Raw genomic sequence first — 20,846 nt, forward strand, 5'->3', positions numbered from 1 at the left:
TGTAGACGACGGCGACAATTGATAATTAATAATTGTACCCGGGACTCACGCAAGGCTCTCCGCGGGGCCGCCATCTTGCATCTTGTATCTATCTATCTATCTTCTATCTATCTATCTATCTATCTATCTATCTATCTATCTATCTATCTATCTATCTATCTATCTATCTATCTATCTATCTATCTATCTATCTATCTTCTTGGATGTGTACTTACTTGTGTGTCTCTGTCACTGCCCTCTATGTCACTGCCCTCTCTGTCTCTGTTCTCTCTCTCTCTACCCCCCTCCCTCTCCCCTCTAGCCGCGCCTGCGGGTTGGGAGCTATGCGTGAGTGGATAGGGCAGGGGATGGAGTAAAAGGAGTGAATTAATAATATATAACTAGACTAAGTGGGACCCGTTGGAGGAGGGGGGGGTTCTTTCTGGAGTGCTAGTATGGGTGTTGTGGGCTGAATGGACTGGTTTCCAGAGGACTAGTATGGACATTGTAGGCAGGCAGCTCAGTCACTCAGGCCTGGTGGGCTGACAGCTCAGTCACTCAGGCCTGGTGGGCTGGCAGCTCAGTCACTCAGGCCTGGTGGGCTGGCAGCTCAGTCACTCAGGCCTGGTGGGCTGGCAGCTCAGTCACTCAGGCCTGGTGGGCTGGCAGCTCAGTCACTCAGGCCTGGTGGGCTGGCAGCTCAGTCACTCAGGCCTGGTGGGCTGGCAGCTCAGTCACTCAGGCCTGGTGGGCTGGCAGCTCAGTCACTCAGGCCTGGTGGGCTGGCAGCTCAGTCACTCAGGCCTGGTGGGCTGGCAGCTCAGTCACTCAGGCCTGGTGGGCTGGCAGCTCAGTCACTCAGGCCTGGTGGGCTGGCAGCTCAGTCACTCAGGCCTGGTGGGCTGGCAGCTCAGTCACTCAGGCCTGGTGAGCTGGCAGCTCAGTCACTCGGGCCTGGTGAGCTGGCAGCTCAGAAACTGCCAGAAATTCTGCCCACAACAGTTGAGAGACTGCGAGAGAGAAGAGAGAGAGGGTGGAGAATCAATTTTTCATCTTTTTTTGCAGATCACAGCAATGAAGGAGGAAAGTCTATCCTGGCCTGGATCTCACAGGGAGCCAATGAAGGGAGGGAGAAAAATACTGGGGTGAGGTTTAATACCTGCAAGGGGAATACTTACTGTTGGGCCGAAGGGACCCCTCCTGGGCTAGTACAGGCCTGATGGGCCAAAGGGGCTCTTTAAAAAAAAAATTGTAGTGAAATCTCAGTGAAGCTTTTTTTTTCTGGACTTTTCCTGACCTGGCATGAGCCTTTTGGGCCAAAATGCTCCTGCTGGGCTAATATGGGCATCTTGGGCAAAAGGGAGTGGTTTCTCGGCTAATAGGGGTCTTGTGGGCCAAAATTAGCGGTTTTAGGCAGACCAAACAACTCATTTCATTTCAATTCCATTTCAGTTTTAAGCACAGGGCAGGCCAAACAACTAATTTCATTTCCATTTCAGTTTCAAGCACAGGACAGGCAAAACAACTCATTTTCATTTCCCTCCTCTGCCTCGCTGCCCCGTCTCCCCTCTACCCCCTCTCTCCCTCTGCCCCATCTCTCCCTCTGCCCCATCTCTCCCTCTGCCCCATCTCTCCCTCTGCTCCATCTCTCCCTCTGCCCCCTCACTCCCTCTCCCCCATCTCTCCCTCCCTCCCTCTGCCCCATCTCTCCCTCTGCCCCATCTCTCCCTCTGCCCCATCTCTCCCTCTGCCCCCTCTCTCCCTCTTCTCCCTCTCTGCTCCCTCTGCCCCATCTCTCCCTCTGCCCCATCTCTCCCTCTGCTCCATCTCTCCCTCTGCCCCATCTCTCCCTCTGCCCCATCTCTCCCTCTGCTCCATCTCTCCCTCTGCTCCATCTCTCCCTCTGCCCCATCTCTCCATCTCTCCCTCTGCTCCATCTCTCCCTCTGCTCCATCTCTCCCTCTGCCCCATCTCTCCATCTCCCCTCTGCCCCATCTCTCCCTCTGCCCCATCTCTCCCTCTGCCCCTCTCTCCCTCTGCTGCCCATCTCTCCCTCTGCCCATCTCTCTCCCTCTGCCCATCTCTCCCTCTGCCCCATCTCTCCCTCTGCCCCATCTCTCCCTCTGCCCCATCTCTCCCTCTGCCCCGTCTCTCCCTCGCCCCCCTCTCTCCATCTCCCCCATCTCTCCCTCTGTGCCACCTCTCCCTCTGCCCCCCATCTCTCCCTCTGCCCCCTCTCTCCATCTGCTCCATCTCTCCCTCTGCCCCCATCTCTCCCTCTGCCCCCTCTCTCCATCTGCTCTCTCCCTCTCTCTCCTCTGCCCCTCTCTCCTCTCCCCCCTCTCTCCCATCTGCCCCATCTCTCCCTCTGCCCCATCTCTCCCTCTGCCCCATCTCTCCCTCTGCCCCCTCTCTCTCCATCTGCTCCATCTCTCCCTCTGCCCCCCTCTCCCTCTGCTCCATCTCTCCCTCTGCTCCCCCTCTCCCTCTGCCCCCTATCTCCCTCTGCCCCCCCTCTCTCTCTCTCCCCCCCTCTCTCTCTGCCCCCCCCCCTCTCTCTCTGCCCCCTCTCTCTCTCTCTGCCCCCTCTTTTTACATCTTCTGGTAGAAAATGTCCTTATGATTTCAATAATCTAATCCTCTATAAATTTGGTCCATTATTCCCCGAGATATTTACTAAAATATATCACCAAACTGAGATTTTTAAAAATATTAAGGTTGCCCAGCTGCTGACCTCACAATGCCTTTCCTTGTGGTCCTGCCCCCCCCCCGCCACTCTGGATTAATGCAGCTGCTGTCAACGCACATGCAAAGTTTTCCTCGAGGTACATTAGCCCACCCCCGTTCACAAATTTGGTCAATTTGACCCCTCCTCCCCTCCGTCCCCCCCTCCCCAGTTATTCAAAAGACGCAGATTGAATGAGCAAGTTGGGCCCTGCACTGGAGTGGCCGGTCCGGTCCCCGGGTCATCCCTCTCTTCCCCCTCCCTCTCTGCCCCCTTCCTCTCTAGGGAGTGGTGAGTATTGGGACATATGGGTGAGTGGTGGAGTGGTGCCCCCTCCCTCTGTGCACTCGCTCTCTGCTTCTGCCTCTGCCCTCTCTCTGCCTCTGTCGCTACCCTCTCTTACTCTGTCACTGCCCTCTCTCTGCCTCTACCCTCTGCCCTGTGCCCTCCCTGTCTCTGCCCTCTCTGTCTCTGCCCTCTCTGTCTCTGCCCTATCTGTATCAGCTCTCTGCCCTCTCTGTCTCTGCCCACTGTCCTCTCTGTCTCTGCCCTATGTCTCTGCCCTCACTCTCTACCCCATCCCTCTCCCTCTGTAGCCACGCCTGCGAGTTGGGGGCTATGAATGAGTGGATAGGGCGGGGGATGAGATAAAAGGAGCGAATTAATAATATTAATATAATATCAAGGTGGGTGGTTAGTGTGTGTGTTTGGGGTGTGGTTAGTATGTGTGTGGGGGGGGGGGGGTTAGAATGTGGGTGAGGCCGCAGACACCCCCCCCCCCCCCCCCCCCCCCCCACAATTGCGCGTTGAGGGGATGGGACCCAACGGGTCTCACTTGGTTTAGTATCTATAACTAAAAAACTCATCTTGTTATCTGCAGGTTTGCGCTGTACCTCTATTTGCGCAAAAATGGTACACGATACCGCTACGATCTTTGCCCCACATTACTCACCATTGTCCTGTGCTGTAAATGATACAAGTTTTGTTCAGATTGACGATATATTTTAAAAGTTATTATCGTTTAAAAAAAATAACTTAAAACAGCGCCCACACCCGCGCATGCGCAGTTGGGGGAGAGTTTCTGTGCGTGTCTTTACATCGCAAAGGGCACCCAATGGGTCCTCAGCCACGGCTGAGGGAGTGGAGCTGCAACTTCGTGATCCTGGAGAGGTGAGGAGAGAGAGTGGGGGAGTTGAGGAGGGACAATGGGGAGGTGGGGGAATAGAGGGAGAGGAGGGGTATGTGGGGGAGGTAGGGAGTGAGGAATAGAGAGGAGGGCAGTGGGGGAGGTGAGGGATAGTGGGGGGGATAGAGGGGTGAGGAGTTGGGGGGGTGGGGGATAGAGTGATATGAGGTGGTTAGGGAAGGGAGAGGAGTTATGGAGTGAGTGAGGGAGGGATTGGGAGTGGGGAGGAGGAGAGGGGAAAGAAGAGAGGGGAAATGAGCCCAACCTGCGCAGTTGGCTATAGGTGAGTGGTGGAATATTGCTTTGGGGAACGGGTCTAATATATTATTAAAACTCTCATTCTGTCTGTGAGTGAGCGTGTGTGATTCATGGTCTGAATTTCGCCAAAATGGTACACAATAGGACCACCTTACTCACCATTGTCCTGTGGTGTGGTGTATCAAAGTTTTGTTCAGATTGATGTTATATTTTACAAGTTATTCACATTTTTTACTTTACAATATCCTACTTTGAGAAAAATGTCTTCCATCTGCACTGGCAGTTCGAGCTATGACGTCACAATGAGATCGTAGCCCTGCCAGCTACAATGTTGCAAATCCCAGGACACTGAGCCCTGAATTTTTTCTTGGCAGCACGTGCAATTGAATTTTTTTTCAGTTTAAAAGGGGGGATGGTGAATAAGGGGAAATGAGACGCCCCTGCACATTTGGGGGCTATGGGTGAGTAGTGGAATATTGCATTGGGGAGACGGAGTTGCGTTGGGGAACGGGTGAGTGATGTAATATTGTTATTATGTCTGTGATTCTGTCTGTCTGTCTGTTAGTGTGATCCTGAAACTACGCCAAAACAGTACATGATAGCGCTATAATTGTGGATCATCTTACTCACCATTGTCCTATGTTGTGTTTTTTAATCAAGTTTTGTTCAAATTGATGGTATATTTTACAAGTTATTCACATTTTTTAATTTACAAAATCCAGTTTGTCAAAAATCATTTGAACTTGCACTGGCAGTTAGCGGTACATGATGTCACAATGGGATCTCATTTACATAAACTGCCTATCAGCAGTGTTCCTCCCTTCAATGACATCACAATGGGATCTCATTTACATTTAAAAAAAAACTTAATTTTCAAAAACACAGCAGTGTTCCCATCAGATTGATGTTATATTTTGCAATTTATTCACATTTTAAACAAAAAAATTCACTTTACTCTTTAAAACTTGCCCTGCCGGTTACAATATTAACAAATGACAGGACTCCCAGTGCAAAGAGAGATTTGTTACATTGTTGTACGGAGAGTGAGGGAGTGGGGGGGGGGGGGGGAGGGGAGGATGATAAATGTTATTTAAACATTGTGTTTAGTGGGAGAGTGGGATGGGGAGGTGAGTGAGGAGGGAGAGAGGCTATGGAGGGAGGAGGCAGTGACTGAGGGTAGGGGTAAGGAGAGTGAGGGAGGGAGTGGGGGAGGGGAGGAGGAGAGGAGAAAGAAGAGGGAGGGTGAAGAGCTGGGGATAAGGGGAAATGAGGGTGAAGTGCTGGGGATGAAGGGAAATGAGCCGCACATGCGCAGTTGGGGGCTATGGGTGAGTGGTAGAATATTGCGTTGGGGAACTGGATGCGTAGGGGGAATGGGTAAGTGATGGAATTTTGTGTTGGGGTAACAGGGCCCATTGGGTCCCACTTGGTCTAGTCTATACAATTATTAAAACTCTCATCTTGTCCTCTTCCTGTTTGCGTTGTTTTTAAATTTGCACCAAAATGATCACCCATAGCGTTACAATTTTTCGCCACCTTACTCACCATTCTCCTCTGCTGCAAGCTAAATAAGTTTTGTTCTGATCGGTGAAATAATACAGAAGTTATGAAGGTTTAAAAATTGTAAAAACTTCCCCTTCCGGCACCTGCTATCAATCACAGCGGCGAGGTGAATAAAAAGCTGAAGCAGCGGAGTATGTTGAGCAGCGTGCGGGCAGAGAGCAGCTTGTGGAGAGTGAGCAGTGTGCGGAGAGTAAGCAGCTTGCGGAAAGTGAGCAGGTCTACTTCTGCGGGAACCAGCACAACGAGCCGGAAGCAGCTGACTTGAACCGGAAGCCTCTGAGTGAGTAGGACCGGGAGCTGGTGCGTGAGGCCAAAAGCTGAAGGTGCGGGTTGAGCAGTGTTGGCTGCGTCTGCTGCCACCACCCACACCCCCTTCCTCACACCCCCTTCCCCTTTCCCCTTCCTCCTTCTCCCCTTCCCCCCTCCCCTTCTCCTCTCCACACCCCCCCCTTCCTCCCCCCTTTCCCCCACACCCCCCTTTCCCCACCCCCCCTTCCCCACACCTCCCTTTCCCCACCCCCCTCGCCTTCACCCCTTCCCCCACTCCCCCTTCCCCACCCCCCTCCCACACCCACCCCCCCTTTCTCCACACCCCCCCTTTCCCCACATCCCCCCCTTTCCCACCCCCCCTTCCTCACCCTCCCCCCCACCCCCCAACATCCACCCGCCCCACATCCCCCCCCCCCACCCCCCTCCCCCCACCCCCCTTCGAGTGAAGCCTCTTAGTGAAGTCGGAGTGGGATCGGGAGCTGCTGCGTGAGGCTGAAATCTGAAGTGCGGGGTGAGCAGAGTGCGGGCTGCGTCTGTTGCGACCCCTGGGAGGTGGGAGTCCTGTCATTTGTAACATTGTAATGGTGAGGGGCAGGGCACATGGAATTTGATTTTTTTTAAGTAAAAAGTCAATTTTTTAAAGTTTAAATAGAGGGAGGCTGAAGAGGAGGGGCAGGGAGTGCTGGGGATGAGCAGCGCCTGTGCAGTTGGGGGCTATGGGTGAGTGGTGGAATATTGCGCTGGTGGAATGGGTTGTGTCGGGGGAACGGGTGAGTGGTGGAAAATTGCGTTGGAACGGGACCCAACGAGTCCCACTTGGTCTAGTATATTACTAAAACTCTCATTTGGTTTGTTTGTATGCGTGTGAGCGTGTGTGTGTAACCCTGAAACTATGCCTAAACAGTACACGATAGTGCTGCGATTTTTGTCCCACCTTACTCACCATTGTCAGATTGATGGTATATTTTTCATTTTATTCACATTTTAAACTTTATAAAACCCCACTTAGACAACATTCACTTCCAGCTGCAGTGACAGTTAGCACATAATGACGTCACAAAAGGGATCCTGAATCTCATTTACGTAAATTCCGTTTTATTCAAATGTTTCCATTTTCATGCACATTGACGTCACAATGGGATCCCGATATTCATTTAAATTAAGTTTAATTTACAAAAAAAAAAATGGGATTTCCATTGTGGGGTGGGGGGATAGGGAGGAGGTCAGGAGTGGGGGAGAAGGATGATAGAGGGTGAGGAAGGGGTAGGGAGGTGAGAGGGTGGGGGAGTGGGGAGGAGGAGGGGTAGGGGAGGTAGGGAGTGGGGGGGGAGAGGGGGCATTGGGTGGGAAGTGTGGGGGAGTGGGATAGGGGGGAGGTGTGGAGTGAGGTAGGGAGGGGAGAGGGGTAATGGAGGGGAGTGACTGATGGTAGGGGAAAGGAGAGGGAGGGTGGAGGAGGGGGAGGGAGTGCTGCGGGATGATGGGGAATGAAGGAGGATAGGGGTAGGAAGAGGGATGGCAAGGCACAGTTAGGGGAGGGTTGCTGTGACTCACGTCACAACGGGGATTTCTGGTGTCCGAACGGGAACCCATCAGACGCGCCTGCGCAGTTGGGGGCTATGGGTGAGTGGTGGAATATTGCGTTGGGGACGGGGCCCAACATGTCCCACTTGGTCTAGTATTTTATAATATTGGCCTGCTTGATTTTCATCCTAACATTGATTTGGAGTAAATATTTTAGACACCTTAATTGAAGAAATCTGGGTTGAAATTAATTTCTTTCATCTCAACAGAAATCGTACACTCAGAATGAGTGCCATACTACAACTCCTTGATATTAGTCCTGAAATGGACTTTGAAACAATGATATCATCAATAGATCATGACACCAAAGTTTTAGAACCACCAAAACATCCACCCCTGTGGTAAGCTGCTTTCCCATCATTATTAACCACAGGCTAAGAAACGTAGAAAGTTGCTCTGTAGAAGATATGGCAAATGATAGGATTTTTTAATAAATACAATTGTGCTCAATATATTTTAACTCCGGAAATGACATATTATGTGCTTGTAACTCTATCACATAATATAATGGACAATAATATATCTGACAGAAATAACAGTAATAATTAATAACACTTCGTGTTGAAAAATTAAATGTAGTTTACAAAAAACACTGCATAAGCGGAATGAAACTGTAGATTTCACACAGGAGATTTAATTGTTTATGACCTTTGAAGAGAAAGTTGATGCGCAGCACAGTAGTGTACCAGGATGAGCTGGTTTACAGCGCCAGAGACCTGGGTTGGATCCTGACTACAGGTGCTGTTTTGTACATGCTCTCTGTGACCATGTGGGTTTCCTTCAGGTGCTCTGGTTTCCTCCCACACTCCAAAGATGTACAGGTTTGTAGGGTAATTGGCTTCAGTAAGTTGTAAAATTGTCCCTAGAATGTGTAGGTTAGTATACGGGAGTGATCGCGGTCAGCGCAGATTCGGTGGGTCACAGAACCTGTTTCTGCGCTGTATGTAAAATAAAGTCTAAAGTAAAGTATGCAGAAGGATTGCTACATGAGAGTTACTAACTGTACATTATCTTGTGTATTATGTATATTGTGGTGGTCCCTGGTAGTTAGCCACGAGCGGTGCGAACCATCAGCTCTAGGGGTTGGGTCGCGTGACTTGGTTTGGATCGCAATAATGGACGCCGCTAGCGCTCAACCTGCCGTTGCCTCCGACCAGGCCCAACAAAACGCGGTCGCACTTTAGCTGCCAGTCTTCTCGACCTCGCAGCCCCAGGTGCAGCTCCAGCAAGCGGAGGCTCAATTACACATCCGTAGGATCACAGCCGACGACACCCGCTAATTCTTTGTCGTCGACGCGCTTGAGCAGGAAGGCTGGTCGGTTGGTGCCTTACCTTTGCGAGCTGCCAGTGGCCAACAAATACGAAGGCGTCAAGGCGCTGCTTCTCCGCACTTTCGGGCTCAGCCGCCTGGAGCGAGCGGTGTGGATACTCCACATAGGCGGACTTGGGGACCGTAAGCCACCGGCCCGGCCTGCTTATTGAGTACGCCTTCCTAGAGCAGTTGCCCGACGACATCCGCCTGCTCCTTTCAGGGGCAAGTTGCCCTGCAGCTCGCGGAACGTGCAGACGAGCTGTGACTGGCCAGACGGCAGGACAGAGGTTCGCTCGATAAGGTGTTGACAGCACCTTTTTAAAAATTTTTTAATTTAAATTTTATTCAATTATTAAAAATAATATTTACACTACAATAAAACAAGCCAGAACCCACCACCATAATACAATACAAACATGTATCCATAATAAACTACTATACAACTATGTTACAATCCTTATTGAGGACACATTCAACACCCTGCGGAGCCCAGCGGACCCGGAACTCCCTCAGGGTGCTGTTGACAGCACCTTGGAAGGCACAGCGACCTAGGACTGCGCCCACCGGGGGCTCAGCTGAGTCTATTGCTCTGGGAGAAGCCGGTAGGAAGAAGTGGTGCTTCTACCACCAATGCTGGGGTTCTGCGGCCCGCCAATACCGCTCGCCCTGTTCATTTCGGGGAAATGCCGGGGCCGGCTGCCAGTGATCACCTCGGCGGTCGGCCAGATACACCGTTTATATGCATGGGACCGGTGCGCAGGATGACGGTTCCTGGTGGGCACAGGGGCGGAAGTCAGCCCATCAGGGGTGGACACTCGTTCTGGGCCCCCATTAACTGTCGCGATTGGCAGCACCATACAAACTTACGGCGTCCGCACCATTCCGCTTATCTTTGGCTCTTCCCACATCACCTGGCCTTTCACCGTTGCAGACGTGTCCCAGCCATTGCTGGGCGTCAATTTCCTGCGCCCAAATTTTGGTGGACTTTCCTGAAATTTTGATTCCGTAATTCCACTCGGCCAGCCCGAAACATGGTGTGGTGCGCCATATTCTGACTTTGGGACCACTGCTCCATGCCTGTGCCCGCAGGCTGCCTTGCGACAAGCTCCAGGTGGCCAAAGCGGAGTTTCGCAACATGGAGGCGATGGGAATAGTCCGGTGGTCGGATACCCCATGGGCTTTCCCTACTGCACATGGTACTGAAGGCCTCCAGGGCCTGGAAGGTTTGTGGCGACTATTGCCACCTGAATTATGCCACTATCGCGGATCGCTACTCCATTCCCCACATCCAGGACTTCTCCGCCCATCTGGCTGGGGTGAGTTCTTTTCGAAGGACGATTTAGTCTGGGGCTACCACCAGATTCCCGTGCGGCCTGAGGACGTGCCCAAAACGGCTATTATCATCCCCTTCGGGTTGTTTGAGTTCCTGCATATGCCCTTCAGCCTTAAGAACCCAGCGCAGAAAAAAAAAATATATATATATTTATATAAAATATATATATTTTTTATTTATATTTATATAAAATATATATATATTTTTTTTTCCTTCCTTTTTTTTTCCTGTTGTCTTTTTCAGCTTTTATTTATTTTTTGTTTGTTTTGTTAAAAAATTGTATAAAATAATAAAAAATATTAAAAACGAAGAACGCAGCGCAGGCCTGCCAATGCCTGATGGCCACCGTAGGTTGGGACTCGATTTCCTATTCATTTTGATGGACAATATCTTCGTGGCTAGTCGGTCACGGCAAGAGCATTGTGCTCACCTCCGTTTGTTTTGCCAGCACCTCAGCGAGCATGGCCTCGTCATCAACCCCGACAAATGCCAGTTCGGCCTCCGTGCCTTCAATTTTCTGGGGCCACCGAGTGACGCAAAACTGTGCTGTTCCACTCCCGGACAGGGTCGAGGCCATTCGCTAGTTCCCAGCCCATTGTCTCAGCTGCCTGGAGCCGCTGGATTTACGACATGATTCATGGGTTGGCCCACCCGTCTATCCATGCGAAGGTTGCAATGGTGGGTGCGTGTTTCATGTGGCATTGGTTGCGGAAACAAGTTGGTCGTTAGGCTCGGGCGTGCATCCTTGCCAAACATCAAAGATGCAGCGGCACGTCCAGGCGCCAATGCAGGAGTTTGCAGTGCCTCGCCGGCGCTTTGACCATGTTCACGTGGCTATCGTGGGGCCGCTGCCTCCATCCCGGGGTGTCTCCCATCTTATGACGGTGGGGGACCGTTTTACGCGGTGACCGGAGGCCATTCCGCTCGTGGACACTTCTGCCCTGTCATGTCCTCGCGCCCTTGTGGAGGAAGCGACTGACTTTGATGCCTTCCCACACAGTGGGAAACTTTGATTCTGCTGAGTGGGGATGTTTTATGTTAAATTCTATAGTGTGTGTTCTATAGTCGACAAAACTAAGGAGATGGTTGTCGACTTCAGGAGGGCGCAGCCAGAGCATACACCGCTCAACATTAGTGGCACTGCAGTGGAGAGAGTGGAGAGCATAAAGTTCCTCGGTGTGCAGATAACGGACAACCTCACCTGGTCCAGGAACACCACTGGGACCGTCAAACGGGCCCATCAGCGACTGCACTTCCTGAGGAAACTAAAACAGGCCTCACTCCCCACCAACATCCTCAGGACTTTCTACAGGGGCACGGTGGAGTCTGTACTCACGTACTGCATCAATACGTGGTACTGCACCTGCAACTGCTCGGACAGGAAGGCTCTGCAGAGGGTAGTGAGGGGAGCAGAGAGGATTATTGGCGTCTCCCTACCCTCGGTACAAGAACTGTTCCAGAGCCGCTGTCTGAAGAAAGCACAGAGAATTGCCAAGGACAAACTGCACCCCCTCCACACACACCTGGATCTCTTGCCATCAGGCAAGAGATATCGAAGCATCAAAGCCCGGACTACGAGGCTGCTAAACAGCTTCCCACCACAGGCTGTGAGGCTGCTAAACAGTCACTCTGCACTCACAGTCACTTGACTTGACTCTGCGGCTGGCACGGACACTTTAATAACTGGCACTGGCCACTCAAATCAGCGGCCCCGGACATTTTTTTATGATTGGTTTACTGTTTTTAACATTGTGTTTTTTACCTGATTTTAACTATTTATTCTGTTCCATCAGGGACTGGATTGTTTTTTCAGTGTTATTATGTGAGAAGTGTTTTAAATTTCATGTGCGAGGCTCCGCTATTCACTGGGAAACGTCTTTTCATTTTGCACTGTACTTGTTGCTTGCAAGATGACAATAAAGGTTGATTGATTGATTGATTGATTTATACCCTTTCTGGCTTAATCCCTCCCTTCACCACCTCCAGTTTAAATTCCAGTTGGAATATTTTGGAGGACCCAAGAACCAAGAACCAAGAACCAAGAAGAACCAAAAACCTCGTGGCCCACTGGATTGCCCGTTTCGGGGTGCTGCTGGACATTTCCTCGGACCGGGTGGCCCAGTTCATGTCTGAGCTGTGGTCTGCAATGGCTCGCCTGTTGGGGACACAGCTTCACCACACGACAACGTATTATCCCCATTCTGGAGCGGTTCCACCGCAATCTCAAGGCCGCTTTGAAGACGTACCTCACGGCACCAAATGGATAGATGAGTTGCCGTGGGTTTGCTGGGTATTCGGACCGCCCCAAAGGAAGATTTAGCTTCGTCCTCAGCTGAATAAGTCTCTGGCGTCCCGCTCACTGATCCCGGGGATTTTTTTCTGGCCACTGGTGCATCCAGGGAGCTGCCGTCATCTATGTTGGTCCGTTTGCGGGAGAGGGTCGGCGCTCTGTCTCCTGTCCCAACATCTCGTCATGGTGTGATTCCTGCCCATGTGCCGCCAGCTCTCATGGACTGATCGTATGTTTTTCTGTGCTGCGACGCTCGCAGGTAGCCTTTGCAGCGCCCATATGAGGATCCCTTTTGGGCCTACTACTTTTGTCTTGGACATGGGTTGTCGGCGGGAGGCAGTGTCTGTAGCTCGTTTGAAGCCGGCCCATTTGGACCTTAGCGAGCCAGTGCAGGTGGCCCAGCCTCTTCGTCGGGGGCGTCCGCCATCTGGGTTACTACCAAGTTCGTCTGTACTGGCCGGTTACCCTGTGCGTGGGGACATATGCACAAGTTCCGGCCGCCTCATTCGTCTTCCCATTCGGTTCCGTGCCTCTAGTTCTGGGGGGGCTCCTGTGGCGGTCCTTGGTGGTTAGCCACGCGTGGTGCGAACCCTCAGCACTAGTGGTTGGGTCACGTGACTTGGTTTGGCGGTTGGCGCGGGTCACGGGGCTTCCCTGGGGATATATATAGGGTCGGGAATGCCCGTGCCTCTCGTGTGGTTTTGGGAGCTGTATAGTGCATTACGATTAAAGCATTATTTGCTTGATACTCAGGTCCCACTTCAATATCATAGGTAATGCACCCACATGACCCCAAAGGATTTATATTGATTATTCCAGTTGGTAGTTCCTGAAAAAACCCCTGGTATCTTTGGATTTGGGGTGGACTCTTTTATCAAGACATCAGAAAAGGAGGAGGGAGGGGGGGTGATGGAAAACAAGAAAACACTATTGGACTTTTACAAATCCATATGGCTTCTTTTGTTATAAAGGCTTTTTCAAAACCATTGAAAACTTCAGGAACATGGTAGAATTTAATTAAATATTGAAATATTGAGGGCTGTTACCTATCTTGATTTCATGCAAGAGCACATGACCCAAGGCTGCAATCTGCCTCGAAGAGAACTTGCTGGGAAGACACAACAGCACCAGTTTCATCTTACCTGGTGACATATTTTTGTTTGGAACAAAGACAATAAAGAAATCAGCTTTAATAACGCATCACGAATTACCAATTCTCAGTTTATATTTATAATGCCTGCATAGTTCCACTACATTTCCATTACATAGAAACATAGAAAATAGGTGCAGGAGTAGGCCATTCGGCCCTTCGAGCCTGCACCGCCATTCAATATGATCATGGCTGATCATCCAACTCAGTATCCTGTACCTGCCATCTCTCCATACCCCCTGATCCCTTTAACCACAAGGGCCACATCTAACTCCCTCTTAAATATAGCCAATGAACTGGCCTCAACTACCTGTGGCAGAGAATTCCACAGATTCACCACTTTCTGTGTAAAAAATGAATTTCTCATCTCGGTCCTAAAAGACTTCCCTCTTATCCTTAAACTGTGATCCCTAGTTCTGGACTTCCCCAACATCGGGAACAATCTTCCTGCATCTAACCTATCCAACCCCTTAAGAATTTTGTAAGTTTCTATAAGATCCCCACTCAATCTTCTAAATTCTAGCTTGTACAAGCCAAGTCTATCCGGTCTTTCTTCATATGAAAGTCCTGCCATCCCAGGAATCAGTCTGGTGAACCTTCTCTGTACTCCCTCTATGGCAAGAATGTCTTTCCTCAGATTAGGAGACCAAAACTGTACGCAATACTCCAGGTGTGGTCTCACCAAGACCCTGTACAACTGCAATAGAACCTCCCTGCTCTTATACTCAAATCCTTTTGCTATGAATGCTAATATACCATTTGCTTTCTTCACTGCCTGCTTCACCTGCATTCCTACTTTCAAAGACTGGTGTATCATGACACCCAGGTCTCGTTGCATCTCCCCTTTTCCTAGTCGGCCACCATTTAGATAATAGTCTACTTTCCTGTTTTTGCCACCAAAGTGGACAACCTTACATTTATCAACATTATACTGCATCTGCCATGCATTTGCCCACTCACCCAACCTATCCAAGTCACCTTGCAGCCTCCTAGCATCCGCCTCACAGCTAACACTGCCCCCAGCTTTGTGTCATCCGCAAACTTGGAGATGTTGCATTCAATTCCCTCATCCAGATCATTAATATATATTGTAAACTAGACCAAGTGCAGACCCATTGGGTCTGTTCCCCCAACGTGTGGTTGTGGGGGGGAGGCGGCATGCAGCGTCTCACACACTAACTAACCCCCCCCGCACTCACGCTAATTAACCCCCTTGATGTTATATTAATATTATTAATTCGCTCCTTTTACCCCATAACCACCCTATCTACTGACGCATAGCCCCCAACTTGCAGTCACATCTAGAGGGAGGGGGCGGGGGTAGAGAGTTAGAGCAGATAGAGAAGGGGCAGTGACAGAGAGAGAGAGACAGAAACACAGAGAGAGGGGCAAGAGGGAGAGGAGGAGAAGAGGAAGGGTTGGTGAGGGGGGGAAAGGTGGGGGAGGGGGAGGAGAGAGGGTGAAAATGGAGAGGGGGGGGAGAGGGGGTGAAGGAGGGGGGAGAGAGGGGGGAGGGGGAAGGGGGGAGGGGGGGGGAGGGGTTTAGAGGGGGAGAAGAGGGTGTGCTGAGAGAGGGGTGAGGTGAGGGGAGGGGGAGAGTTGGGGAGCAGGGAGGGTGGAGGGAAGGGGGTAGGGGTGTGTGGAGGGGAGGGGGGTTTAGGGAGGGACGGTGGGGGAGGGGAGGGAGGGGAGGGAAAAGAGGGGAGAGGACATGGGGGAAGAGGGGAGGGGGGAGAGGAGAAGGGGATAGTGGAGGGGGGAGAGGGGAGTGGAAGAGGAGAGGGGGGGGGGGGGGGGAGAGGTGAGGCGAGGGGGGAGAGGTGAGGCGGGGAGGGGGAGAGAGGGGGAGAGGGGGGAGAGAGGAGAGGAGAGTGGGGGGAGAGGAGAGGAGGGGGGTGAGGAGTGGAGAGGGGGGAGAGGAGAGAGGAGGGGAGAGAGAGAGAGAAAGGGAAAGAGACAGGGGGGAGAGAGAAAGAGAGAAGGATAGGGAGAGAGAGAGGTGGGGAGAGAGACGAACCCAAACCCCCCAAACAACCATTTGCAGGCAGTGCTTTTTTATTTCAAACTAACCATATTTTATTTTCAAACCACATTAAGGGTACTTACTCACAGGTGTGAAGAAATTTGTTCAGTGTCATTCAGAGCTCAGAGTGCCCTCCATGTTGCAGAGTGATTGAGGCACACCACTTGCAGAGACTGATTGAGGCACACCACTTCCTGGTTTTATAGTCCCTCCATCTCCCTCCAGCAGGGGCAGCAGAGAGAATGGGGAATTGTGTAAAAACATTAATATCTCTGTCATTTTTCATCGATGGGAAAAATCCTCGGCACACGTGAGGCGGAGGGGGGCTCTGAGCAAGGTGGCCAAAAATGACGGCCATAAGTGGTGGCGTTCTCTCGGAAATCGCAGCACAGAAGGCCAAAAGCGGTCAAGAACAGAGATTTAGTAATATAGATAACTGGGGTCCCAGCACTGAGCCTTGCGGTACCCCACTAGTCACTGCCTGCCATTCTGAAAAGGACCCGTTTACCCCTACTCTTTGCTTCCTGTCTCCAGCCAGTTCTCTATCCACATCAATACTGAACCCCCAATACCATGTGCTTTAAGTTTGTATACTAATCTCTTATGTGGGACCTTGTTGAAAGCCTTCTGAAAGTCCAGATATAACACATCCACTGGTTCTCCCTTATCCACTCTACTAGTTACATCCTCGAAAAATTCTATAAGATTCGTCAGACATGATTTACCTTTCATAAATCCATGCTGAATTTGTCCAATGAATTCACCACTTTCCAAATGTGCTGCTATCCCATCTTTAATAACTGACTCCAGAACTTTCCCCATCACCGATGTTAGACTAACTGGTCTGTAATTCCCCGTTTTCTCTCTCCCTCCCTTTTTAAAAAGTGGGGTTACATTAGCTACCCTCCAGTCCTCAGGAACTACTCCAGAATCTAAAGAGTTTTGAAAAATTATCACTAATGCATCCACTATTTCTGCGGCTACTTCCTTAAGTACCACTTCCCGGCTAACCTGGATTTCACTCAGTTCCTCCATCTCATTTAACCCCCGATCCCTTGCTATTTTCGGCAGATTATTTATGTCTTCCTTAGTGAAGACAGAACCAAAGTAGTTATTCAATCGGTCTGCCATGCCCTTGTTCCCCATGATCAATTCGCCTGTTTCTGACTGCAAGGGACTTACATTTGTTTTAACTAATCTTTTCCTCTTCACATATCTATAAAAACTTTTGCAGTCAGTTTTTATGTTCCCTGCCAGTTTTCTTTCATAATCTATTTTCCCTTTGCCTTTTGTCCTCCTCTGCGCGACTGAATTTCTCCCAGTCCTCTGGTAGGCTGCTTTTTCTGGCTAATTTGTACGTTTCATCTTTTGTTTTGATACTATCCCTGATTTCCCTTGTTATCCACAGATGCACTACCTTCCCTGATTTATTCTTTTGCCAAACTGGGATGAACAATTGTTGTAGTTCATCCATGCAGTTTTTAAATGCCTTCCATTGCATATCCACCGTCAACCCTTTAAGAATCATTTGCCAGTCTATCTTGGCCAATTCTTTATCTGGGTAAAGTCAGGATAACGTCCTGCAATATTTTCACTGAAGATTTATCACAAAATTCTGGAATAACTCAGCAAGTCAGACAGTATCTCTAGAAAAATAGATGTGATATTTTGGGTCGGGGCCCTTCTTCTGACTGACTGGAGGGGGGAGAAATGGAAGTGAGTAGAAAGAAACAAGGACAAATCTGGGCTGGCACCAGATGACATCAGGCAAGGAGGTTCCCTGATAGGCTGATTGTTGGCTACAAACAGGTGTGAGACCATGAGGGATACATAGTTGCGAACTGTGGAGCTGTTAATGGACTTTTAGTGGAGGAAGGGGGACGAGAGGGAGTGGAGGGGAGGGGAGAGGAGAGGGAATGGGAGACATTTGTAGAAGTTACCTAAAATTGGGAAATCCAACGTTCATACCAATGGGTTATAAGCTTCCCAAGCAAAATATAAGGCGTCGTACCTCCAATTTGCGTGTGGCCTCAATGGCGTCGAGTCAGGATAGAAAGGTCAGAATGGGAATGGGAAGGGAATTTAAGTAGTTAGCAACTAGGAGATCTAATAGGCCCTGTGAGCTCAAGTGTTCAGCGAAAGGGTCACTGAGTCTACACTTGGCCTCCCCAATGTGCAGGAACCCACATCGGGAATAGATGTGAGCCCACATTGGGATACAATAGATGTGGTTAGAGGAGGTGCATGTGAACCTCTTTCTCAGCTGGATGAACTGCTGGGGCACCTGGATGGAGTTGAGGGAGAAGGTATAAGGACAGGTATTTCATCTCACATGGTTACAGGGGAAAGTACCTGGGGATGGGGGGGGGGAAGGGGGAGGGGGGAGCTGAACACAGAAGTTGCCTTTTGCTTTTTGTCTCAAACCCAGGCACTTCTCTGCATTCTGCTATGTCACAGCTCAATAATTTTGGTCAATTTTCAGGTTATAAGATAAATCTTGGAAAAGGCTAACTGTTTCCCATTAACTATGAAGTACAACCCTCGGATCTTACCAATTTGCCATTCAAAATTGTAAAAAAACAAGCTCTCATATTTGGGCATTTCAGTTACAAGGAAATACAAGGATCTTTTCAAAGAGAATTTTATCATTCTGTTAAACCAGACGCTAACACAGTGGTCACCGTTATCAATGTCACTTGTCGGCCGGATAAATTCAATCAAAATGACCATCTTGCCAAAATTGTTGTACCTTTTTCAGGCTCTACCAGTTTTTATCCCCAGGTCCTTGTGGCCAAGGGGATCAGAGGGTATGGAGAGAAGGCAGGTACGGGATACTGAGTTGGATGATCAGCCATGATCATATTGAATGGCGGTGCAGGCTCGAAGGGCCGAATGGCCTACTCCTGCACCTAATTTCTATGTTTCTATGTCCTTCTTTGACCATCTTGACTCAGTTCTTTCCTCCTATATATGGAGAGCTAAGCGGCCTCGTCTTAATAAGACCCACCTTCAAAAAACCAAGGCTGCTGGTGGTCTGGCTCTCCCAAATTTTCGTTTTTATTATTGGGCTGCTAACCTGCGCTGCCTTGCATTTTGGTCTTTCTTTCACAGCCAGCCCGATTGCCCTGACTGGGTAGCCATGGAATTACACCCAGATGATAATATGTCCATACCTGCACTACTTGGTTCATCACTTCCACTTCCCTCAATTAAATCTGTAAAAAACCCAGTGGTTAAACACTCTTTGAGGATATGGGTTCAATTCAGAAAATGTTTTGGGTTGCATAACTTTTCTCTACTGAGCCTTATTGCATCAAACCACCTTTTTAAACTATCAACTCAGGACCCGGGCTTTAAGCAATGGCATAGGAAGGGTATTGTGCGCTTCAAGGACGTGCTTATGGGTAACACTGTAGCATCATTTGAACAATTAAGCAACAAATTAAATCTTCCAAAGTCAGATTTTTTCCGATACTTGCAAACAAGACATTATGTGTTCCATAAATTGCCCAGCTCTTTTATACCAACAGACACGACCCTTGTTGATACAGTTCTTTCTTTAAACCCATCTCAGAATAGACTTGTCTCAGTTTTATATGGCAGGATGTTGGACCTAAGGCGCGCTCCCATGGACAAGCTCAAGGCAGCATGGGAGGAAGACTTGGGTTCCTCTCTTTCAGAAGTTACATGGAGTTCCATTCTTAAACAGGTTAATTCCACCTCTCTATGTGCTCGTCACTGTCTGATTCAATTCAAAGTGGTACACAGGGCTCATATCTCAAAAGCCAAATTATCTACTTTTTACCCTGAGGTTAGTCCATTCTGTGTTAAATGTAAAATTTCTGAAGTCTCTCTTATCCATATGTATTGGTCATGCCCCAGCCTTAACAAGTCCTGCAACCAAGGAGAACATTAAGAGGTTCTTCATAGCCAAAGGGGTTCAGAAAGCAAGACAGAGTCAGAGGGAATTGTGTCAACTCCAGACAGATTTGCAACAACTGCTCCTTCTGCAGTCGAGGGGGGTGGATGTGAGGGAGGAACTTAGAGAGGTGAAGGACCGGCAAGCTCGGCTCTTTACCTCTGAATCCTCCAAGATCATCTTCCGATCTAGGGTCCGCCATGTGGAGCAGGATGAGACGTGCTCACGTTTCTTCTTCCATAAGGTTCACAGGGGGAGCTCTGTGATCAACAGCCTTAGGGAGGAGGACGGCTCGGTAGCATCCTCGCAGACAGACATGCTGAGGGTCTGCAAATCCTTTTACACGGAATTGTATGACAGAAAGGCCACAGACAGCACCGCCTCCCAGAACTTCCTGTCCTCTATCACGGAGGTCTTGGAGGACAGCAAGCGGGAGAGTCTAGACCAACCACTGACCCTAGAGGAGCTGACTGGCTCCATCCGCTCCTTTGACTCGAGTAAAACTCCCGGAAGCGATGGTTTACCGGCTGAGTTGTACTCGGCTCTGTGGGACTGGGTGGGCCCGGACCTGCTGGTAGTGTACAACGACATGCTTCTAGCAGGCACCATGTCAGACTCCATGAGGAAAGGCAGCATTACCCTAATCTACAAGCAGAAGGGGGAGAGGAAGGATATAAAGAATTGGAGACCCATAACATTGTTGAATGTAGACTACAAGATCCTGTCTAAGGCCATCGCCAACCGGGTCAAGTCTGCTCTGGGACGGGTAATCCACCCGGACCAAACCTGTGCTGTACCTGGCAGGAAAATCTCAGACAGCCTAGCGCTGCTGAGAGATACCATTGCCTACGTGCAGGACAGACGGGTGGATGCCTGCCTAGTCAGCTTGGACCAGGAGAAGGCCTTCGACAGGATATCGCACACGTACATGAGGGACGTGCTCTCTAAAATGGGTTTTGGGGAGGGAATCCGAAATTGGATCAAACTGCTCTACACCAATATCAGTAGTGCAGTCCAAATCAATGGGTGGGAATCAGACAGTTTCCCTGTAAGGTCTGGAGTCAGGCAGGGTTGCCCTCTCTCTCCTGTCTTGTTTGTCTGCTGTATTGAACCTTTTGCCGAGTCCATCAGGAAGGATGCGAGCATAAGAGGAGTGACATTGCCAGGCAGTGGGGGCATTCAAGTCAAGACCTCCCTGTACATGGACGATGTCGCCGTCTTCTGCTCGGATCCAAGGTCGGTCCGCAGATTGAT

At 49.9% G+C, this 20,846-nt stretch overlaps 1 protein-coding gene across 2 annotated transcripts in view; it reads left to right on the top strand.

Moving 5' to 3' along the window:
* The window catches only part of LOC129706580 (uncharacterized), a 108,095-nt gene that overhangs the window by 59,501 nt on the left and 27,748 nt on the right, over positions 1-20,846 (top strand). For both annotated transcript variants that reach the window (XM_055650933.1, XM_055650932.1), the window contains exon 9: positions 7,775-7,906. In XM_055650933.1, the coding sequence (XP_055506908.1) occupies positions 7,775-7,906 (132 nt within the window). The remainder of the gene's footprint in view (positions 1-7,774; positions 7,907-20,846) is intronic.

Source organism: Leucoraja erinacea, chromosome 2 (assembly GCF_028641065.1).
Source record: "Leucoraja erinacea ecotype New England chromosome 2, Leri_hhj_1, whole genome shotgun sequence".
NCBI classification, from domain to species: Eukaryota; Metazoa; Chordata; class Chondrichthyes; order Rajiformes; family Rajidae; genus Leucoraja; species Leucoraja erinaceus.